The 8,862-nt window shown below is 40.0% G+C and overlaps 1 protein-coding gene and 1 non-coding gene across 2 annotated transcripts; one reads left to right on the top strand and one right to left on the bottom strand.

Annotated features, from left to right (window-relative positions):
• Positions 1-80: 80 nt before the first annotated feature.
• On the bottom strand, positions 81-151 carry trnag-ccc (transfer RNA glycine (anticodon CCC)). The gene has a single exon. It is a non-coding gene; the product is annotated as a tRNA-Gly (tRNA).
• Positions 152-814: 663 nt separating this feature from the next.
• Positions 815-8,652, top strand: rchy1 (ring finger and CHY zinc finger domain containing 1). The gene is made up of 9 exons (XM_074637216.1): positions 815-981; positions 1,509-1,628; positions 1,792-1,907; positions 3,095-3,173; positions 3,293-3,337; positions 3,451-3,509; positions 3,900-3,929; positions 4,462-4,582; positions 6,437-8,652. The coding sequence occupies exons 1-9, from the start codon at positions 931-933 to the stop codon at positions 6,653-6,655; spliced, it is 840 nt and encodes a 279-aa protein (XP_074493317.1). The 5' UTR covers positions 815-930; the 3' UTR covers positions 6,656-8,652.
• The last annotated feature ends 210 nt before the right edge of the window (positions 8,653-8,862 follow it).

Raw genomic sequence — 8,862 nt, 5'->3', positions numbered from 1 at the left:
TTGAAGTAATTTGAAAAATATAATTCATCAACTACTGGAGCGACATTGTAACATTTTAATGTTCACTGAAGCAAAAGACGTGCGCCGCCCGGGAATCGAACCCGGGTCGCAAGAATGGGAATCTTGCATGATACCACTACACCAGCGGCGCAGATGCTAAATGAGTGGGGGGACTTTGTTTATCAAGCCAGTGATCGAGTCACTGTGATCACACGTGATCACGGTGATGGGCAATGGACATTGATAAACAAAGAGGAGAAAGACAAGCCGTAGACCAACTCCAACTCTGAGTTCTTTGAAATCAAAGCTTAAAACTTTCCTGTTTGCTGCTGCTGCCTTTTATTAAACCAGATAATGATCTTATACTGCACTAGAGCTTTTACTCTTGTGTGGTATACTCTATTTTAGCTTCTATCCTAGCTTTTATTTTTAGCTTGTTTTTATTTTCTAATCTTTAATGTTTTTATAACTGTTTTAATTATGTCTTAATGTTCTTTTGCACTTTGTCGCAATGTTCTTGAATTTTTATGTAAAGCACTTTGAATTGCCCTGTTGCTGAAATGTGCTCTAAAGATAAAGCTGCCTTGCCTTGCCTAAGAAGTTGACGATTCGAGTTCAAAGATTCACCTGAACTTGAAAATCAGAAAATTGAACATTGAATTGCTTGTCACCCATGCAATGTATTTTTAATACACAACCAATAGAAGTAACATGAATATAGTTTGCTAACGGGTTTAGTAAGTGTATCAGAATGCATGTGTTATATACATCCATGGACCACCTGTGATCCTCAGACACAGGAGGGCGGTACCATCCAATGGGGAAGCGTTGCTGCGCAGTCACACAAAAAAACAAACGAAGAAGAGAAGAGGGCAACTCGTCACCGCACAAGAAGAAGCAGAAGAAGAAGATCCCAGCTCTGGAGGAGACATGGCTTCCCCTGCCGGCTGTGAGCATTATGTGCGCAGCTGCTTATTAAAAGTGAGTTAACTTTATGAAATGTATTGTATATATATAAATATATGTCATAGATGCTAAATGGAGGCATATTGGTGTTGAATATGACTCACTGTTACGCTGCTGTACAGCTCTCTGATAGCAACCACTCACAGCTAGCCTAGCCTAGCTAGCGTTAGTTCTTACAGCTAGCCAGGGTTGTAACACAGCAACTGTGTCCTTATGACTCATTCGTGTAATATGATCGCTGCATAACACTAAGGAAATGGCCAGGGCTTAGTGAGTAACGTGATGTCATTACTTAGCTTATCACTCACTACGTCAGTCATGCGTTGCTTATTTCTTACATGTATGCATAGATAAAGTAATCGAGGCTTCCTTCTTACCTTTCTGTAAACTTCCAGTTTTGTTGCAGCTTGATAAAATGTCATGTTGAGACAGAGTTTGCCCAAATGTGTAATCATAAGCTGTGATATGACTATGATTGACCTCCATCGTCATCCACCTGCCCATGCCCCCGTGTAATGATGACATGTTTCTGTGCTCTGCAGGCACCTTGCTGTGATAAACTGTATGTGTGTCGGCTGTGCCACGATGCAGAGGAGAACCACCAGCTGGATCGATTCAAAGTCAGAGAGGTTCAGTGTTCCGAGTGTCAGACGGTGCAGCAGGTAACTGAGACAAACAACCGCAGCTGATGGGTTTCAACTCCACTGTCAGCTGGAGCAGGACCACTCAGTGATCCTGAATGTTTCCCCTTTGGTATTTATGTTGCTTTTGTGTATGCAGTGGTTAAATCACAGTGGTGCTAAATTAAAGATGTCACTCTTTCAGGCACAGCAGACTTGCCAGCAGTGTCATGCGCAGTTTGGGGAGTATTACTGTGACATTTGCCACTTGTTCGACAAGGATAAGAAGCAGTACCACTGTCTGCCCTGTGGAATATGCAGGTGAGCAATAGTAGAGTTTATATATGTTAAAGGAACACAGTGTAACAATTAGTGGGATCTATTGGCAGAAATGGTATGTAATATTAATAAGTATGTTTTTTTTGTGTGTATAATCACCTGATAATAAGAATCGTTGTGTTTTTGTTACCTTAGAATGAGCCGTTTATATCTACATAGGGAGCGGGTCCCCTCTCCATTAGGAATGCACCGATCCAACTTTTTCAGTCCCCATAGCGATAGCGATACCTGGGCTTTGTGTATCGGCCGATACCAAGCACCGATCCTTGTTTAATTAATCAGCTGTAGGCCTCACTGTGTGGAAGCGACTGGGATCATTCTTTTATGTGTAAGGCAACATCAGGCTCGACTTTAACTTTGCTTTCCTAACTTTGTAAAACAAAATGTAACAAATAAATACATAGATATAAATTTACTGAATTGTTCTTTATTATCAAAATAATAAACCGTACACCAACAACTTGGCAAAAAAATCTTCAAAATTGACAGGAATTACAATTGAAGTGTAAACCTTTTTAATGCAGCAACAAAATGATCGGCTGCATTTTTGCATCCCTACTCTCCATGAAGTCCGCCATGTTGCACCGCCATGTTTCAACAGTAGCCCAGAACGGACAAACCAAACTCTGTTAACTTTTCCTGCTTAGGCCGGAGTCGATAACGGCACTCGCTCCCATCGCCGCCACTTTCTCTCTCTCTTGCTTCACCACTCACTTCCCACGTATATACACACACTTTACGCACTTTGGCACACAGGAGAGGCTTCAGTTGGTTGCAATCTACACACTGGACCTTTAAATACTTGTCACCCAGCTTTTTTTTACAAATCTTTTTTATAATTGTAGCCTTCGTAGAAGACACTAACAATAATATGGATATTTGGGGAATAAAAGTACAAATGTCTCGTTGAATACCTTCTTAAAGATGCCCCCAATTTTGTAATTTTCTTGCTACAGTAATTCAAGTTAACTATCTACAATGTTGTATCATTCTGGTATTAGAATTCAGTGTTTCCAAATCGTCTAACACAACAATCAATAATTCAGTGGGTTTTTAAATCTGCCATATGCTGATATTTCATGTTGACAGTTGTTATGTCATGTTACACGTTATTCATACATGAGGTGATTGTCATCTGTGTCAGTGACGCTGTGTTTTGACCCCTACAGGATTGGGCCCAGGGAGAAGTATTTCCATTGTGAGAAGTGCAATCTGTGTTTAGCCCAGGATCTGCGGGGAAACCACAAGGTGATTATTAGCCTGAAACACACACGCACACACACACACACACACACACACACACATCATGTGTATTCTGTTTTATGAGTGTCCTCACTGATGTCATTTACACTTCTTTTATGTTTCAGTGTGTTGAAAATGTTTCAAGGCAGAACTGCCCAGTGTGTATGGAGGTAATAAAACATATAAGACATTAGAGGACAGTATGGCAACAGCTGCTGGCTGTTTATGTAATTCATTACTTTCTCTACAACCTGATCTGATTTTCTTTTGTATGTATGTACAGGATATTCACACGTCCAGAATCGGAGCTCACGTTCTTCCATGCGGCCATCTTTTACACAAGTATGACTCTTATAATTCTCTAAATACTATTAGCTCAGCGTTGAGGGAATGAATTGTGCATATTTAGCTGTTTGTACATATCCCAGTTTTTATTACACTGAATGTGTGTCATTGGCTTGACAGATTTCTTTACAGATTGATTACTCTATATATTATGTTTTAAAAATAATTATAGTATCTGTAAAACACAAATACAAATATGATATAATTACAAAGATGAAGAGAATTGAAAAGATATTAAAATATTGTTGAAGACTAATAAATCAAAATTTTATATTTTGTAGCCCAATGTTATCTTCAAATATATATTCTATTCATTTACTAATCATATTTCAAGATGTGCTGTGACATAAAGGTAACAGTTAATGTATTTGTTCCCATTCTCTGCAGGACCTGCTTTGATGACATGGTTAGAACGGGGTATGTCTAATGAGTCCTTTTTTTCCTGGTAATTTAGTAAAATACAGTCTCATTCCAGGTTCAATTATTTGTTTGTTTGACATAAACCTTTCAGGCGTTGCTGGAACAATTGAGTCCTGCATCAGTCAGTGCGTTTTCATGCAGAAAGGGGAAAGTAACAGCTGAGCAATGAATGAACAGAGAGATCATAACACGTCCTCTTATTTAAAATGATTCCATCCAGAGTCTGACTGAAACTGACCACTAACACAAAGTCGGTTTCCACCGCTGAATATTTGACTATTTGTTAAATTCAGACACACACTGGCACTGTGAGGAAAAGCTCCAACACAGACACACACACCAAAAACTGTCACTACAGTTAAAATAAGTCAGCCGTGGGTGCAAAATAAGGTGTGGTGGGTGATAAATCTGATCACTGACCTGCTGCATGGATTCGTGGATTAACAGTTCCCAGGTTACTATAGTGCATATAAACATAAGGCAGAGAGAGGGCCTTACACTAAATGTGACTTTTCTTCCTTTGCTGTAGAGCGTATCGCTGCCCGCTGTGTATGCACTCTGCCTGGGACATGGAGGACCACTGGGATCGGATAGACAAAGAGATTTCCCTGTCACCGATGCCCACCGAGTACCAGGGTGCTACTGTCAAAGTAAGACCTCAATAATACAATAATATGCACATGTGATCTTTTAGTTTAGTCCAAACCTCTGAGGCCTGTCTTTCAGAGGCTGTAGCAGGTTCAGTGTTAGAAGGTAGAGTGAAGGTAGAGTGAAGGTACGGGTATCATATGAAGCTAGAAAACCTTAAAAATCCATTGTTTCTTATGCTAGCTTGTAGGGAAGGAGGCTAAATAACGCCGCAAAGTCAGGCTAAATTTTGGCGAGGAAAAATTGGCATGAGCATTTTCAAAGGGGTCCCTTGACCTCTGACCTCGAGATATGTAAATGGGTTCTATGGGTACCCACGAGTCTCCCCTTTACAGACATGCCCACTTTGTTGCCTGTTGGGCTGCAGTTTGCCATGTTATGATTTGAGCATATTGTTTTATGCTAAATGCAGTACCTGTGAGGGTTTCTGGACAATATTTGTCATTGTTTTGTGTTGTTAATTGATTTCCAATAAGAAATATATGCATACATTTGCTTAAAGCAAGTATATTTGCCTACTCCCATGTTGATAAGAGTATTAAATACTTGACAAATCTCCCTTTTAAGGTACATTTTGAACAGATAAAAAATGTGTGATTCATTTGCGATTAATCACGATTCATTTTTTAATTGACTGACAGCCCTTATGCAGATATTATTGAAAGTTACAAAACTCATCTGCAATGGTTGCTTGATGACACTCACATGCAGTTTGGGGCCAAAACCATGCAGTTTTTTGAATGCAGTATAAATGTGTTATTTTCGCCTATTGTAAAATGGTGTGTTTGAATATTTCTGCATACTGGGGTCCCTAAACAGTCTTGAATTACATAAATTGGGTGTCACTGTAAAGCTGAGACTCTTGCGGATCCAATGAGCCCAACTGTATTCATGTGTGATGATGTTAGTCCCCATAGTAGCCATTTCATTGTATTGACTTGTATTGACCTCACTGTATAAAATGACCTGTGGTGACCTCTAAGATAATCAGAGCCACATGAAACTTTACAGCCATAAACTAGAGACCTAGAGCATTCAGAGGATGGATGGCTCTCCTAGGTAGATTGACAATAAGAGGGTTTCTGAGCAGTTTACACAACAGAAGTGCTCGCCATCCAATCGCCAAAAAATGCAATTCTTGCAGAAATCTCAAAATGTCCAAAGTTTCTGACACCAAATCACAGCATTGCTTTTTATATGATGTTCCTCAAGGTCTTGGTGTCTTAATGCGGTATTTTGGAGTGATTTTTGCTCATTTTTATCAATTCTCAAGTGGTAAAAATTGGTTAAATTTAGCACCAAATCTGTAAAACAAATGGTATCAACCCAAAAATTGCAAATTGTAACAACTTATGAGACATGAGTGAGCCTGAGAATGACCGTCGTATACTTCTATCATAATGTTTTAAACCCTTATACACTACACATAATTTATTTTAATGAATGAATGAATGATTTCTTATTTCTGATTTATGTCTAGAACAACTTGACACACAGTGCTGAGCTGCATCTCAAATTAATCTTCAGGTTCCCAGCTTTCAGATGATGTACACCACTTCTATGGTAGATGTCACCTACTGCTGACCTGCTATCTCCCCCTAAGGACAGGACTCCCTGTACCCCCCCTAAAAAAGACAAAAACGGGTCTATTGAGGGGGTCAGAGGGTTAAAAGAAGGGTTGAATTACTGATGGATCAGAATCTTTTTAGACATGACATGCCTACATTTTTGCATTTCATTCAATCTAATTTGTACAATTCAACAAAGATGGTTCTCGGTGATCATTGCAAGTAATCATCCGATCCAAACGGTTGTCTTTATATGTAATCCATTACTTTTGTTTTTGCTTACTATAGATTATATGTAACGACTGCCAAGCCCACTGCACTGTGCCTTTCCATGTGCTGGGGATGAAGTGCAGCGCCTGTGGTTCCTACAACACAGCTCAGGACGGAGGACTCATCCAGCAGCCTCAACAGCAGCAGCAGCAGCCAGAGCAGGACACAGAGACTGAGGCAGAGACAGACACAGAGCCAGAGCAGCAGGATCAACCTCAGTCACCCACGCCACATTAGAAATTACCTTTGTATTTTAGACGTTTGGCTGGTGCACTTAACTCGTACTAACTTACATTGAGTAGACTGAGCCAATATTCCTAGATTGTACAAAAAAAAACATCTATTTTCTGTACCTATCCTCTTCAGTGGTGGAACCCATCCCAGCATGCACTGTGTGAGATGAAGGGTATCAGGCTATCAAAGGACTAAAGCAACATGCAATTTAGAGTCCTAGTCCACCTGACTACCCAGAAAGGTGTTGCTGGGGGGTGGGGGGGGTGACAGTATAACCACTGAGCCACTGTGTGGCGTCGTGATAAAACAATGAGCTGGTTACCTGCTACTGGTGGTGAAGGTTGTACAGTATCGGATCGATTGTGATTGTTTTCTGTTAAGTTCGGGGACTGTGCCACACTACAGCCAATTTAAATACTCTCAGTAAGAAGTGTTAACCAAGGCGCGTTACACTAAGTTTGTCAAACACAAACAGAAATTAAAACTAACCTCAGGCAGAAGTCATCGTGATTAACAAAGTAGTTAGTCTGCACGTTAACTTAACTGGCAGCATGGTACAAGGCAACGTGCAAATGAGGTGAATAGGATTAAAATACAATTCAGGATTTTGTAAAAGTGGAAATCCACACAGGGAATTTAAAATGGATCATACAAATATCTCAAAAAGATTCACAAGGCATTTGTGCAGAAAATTCCCAAAAGGTTCATGGGCTAAATCCCCGTGCATTTGCTGCTTTTTCTTGCATAGATGCCCTGTCAGTCAAAGATTAAAGGACCAATATGTAAAATATTTACTGTAATAAATCATAAAATGATCACGATGTGTCATCAGAGATTAAGGAAACATGCTGAATTGAAATACTGGCTTCTCCGACAACAATGCTACAGCCAGGATGTTCTCCTTTGAAATTTCCATTCCGGTCCGGAACGTCTGTTTTTTGTTTTGGATCTGTGTGATCTCGTCCACTGCCCATTTCAACACCCCGTTGCCACGTATAAAACAAATTGGCACACAAACACAGCCTTCAGCAGCCATGGAAACAAGTAAACCAACTGGACCAACAGAGATAACGTTAACGTTAGATTCTACCCGACCGGCCGAAAGCCTCGGGGCATCTCTCTATGTGGTCCGTGTGCAGCTGGTCATCATGGCAGCGAGTATTTGAGACACACAGCCGGTAAAGTGATTACGTCTACTGCTGCTGGCCAGAGGCTAACATGCTCGTGTCCAAAAGGTTTTAAATTGCGAAAACGCGCACTGCTATCAGTCACACGGGAGGAGCAGACGGGCCATAGCTCCAATGTTTTGAATTTGGACTGTTACCCATTTTAAACTGTCAGTACTACCTATTGGTCCTTTAAACAGATAGCATCTTTCTAGATTTGACTTGAGTCTGTATTTTAATTGCTGAGTGTTGATCCCACTCTTGATAATGTTTTATTAATAATAAAATAATAAAAATAATAAACGCCTCGGGATCCCCCAGTCAGAGCTGGTTAATGTGGCCCGGGAAAGGGAAGTTTGGGGTCCCCTGCTGGAGCTGTTGCCCCTGCGACCCGATCCCGGATAAGCGGTTGAAGATGGATGGATGGATGGATGGATAAATGCTACAATTGAAATTTGTCTATCTAATTCTTGTTAAAGTCCCTAGCTGTAATCCAAATATAAACAAAAGCATATTCAAAACACAGGTTTGGAAGCTGCTGTCACTCCCAAAATGACTAATGTTGTTTATGGTTATGGATTGTAAAAACTGAAGTATAACAGTTATGATAAGCTGAGAAACATTTAGAAAAAATAATTTCTCATTGATAAGTCAAACAATTGCGTTATGTATAAATGTGTAAATGTACCAGTAATTTAGATAGTCCAAAAACGTGCTGATTGGGCCCTTTAGCCTGCTCGTTTTCTAAAGTCAGCCAAGGAGATGACAGTATGGTCTGTGGCATTGGAAATATATTCCAAGTCTTACCTATTTGTTATAATATAATATGCATAATTACAACTGCAACACATGCTGCAGTACCTATTGACTGTTTCCTTCTCATACAGTACTGTAATTCCTGGTATGGCTGCTGTGACATAAGGCCCTTGATTCTGGTAACATTTGCTTTTTTGTGTTTTTGTTACTTGCAGGTGTAAAGTTTGGTTACCTTTACAATGACAGTAAAACCAAGTCTCAATAAACATCATAATTTTACTAAAATAC

Source organism: Sebastes fasciatus, chromosome 6 (genome assembly GCF_043250625.1).
Source record: "Sebastes fasciatus isolate fSebFas1 chromosome 6, fSebFas1.pri, whole genome shotgun sequence".
NCBI classification, from domain to species: domain Eukaryota; kingdom Metazoa; phylum Chordata; class Actinopteri; order Perciformes; family Sebastidae; genus Sebastes; species Sebastes fasciatus.
Note: the sequence above shows the minus strand (reverse complement) of the source record. Positions and strands in the feature narration are given on the sequence as shown.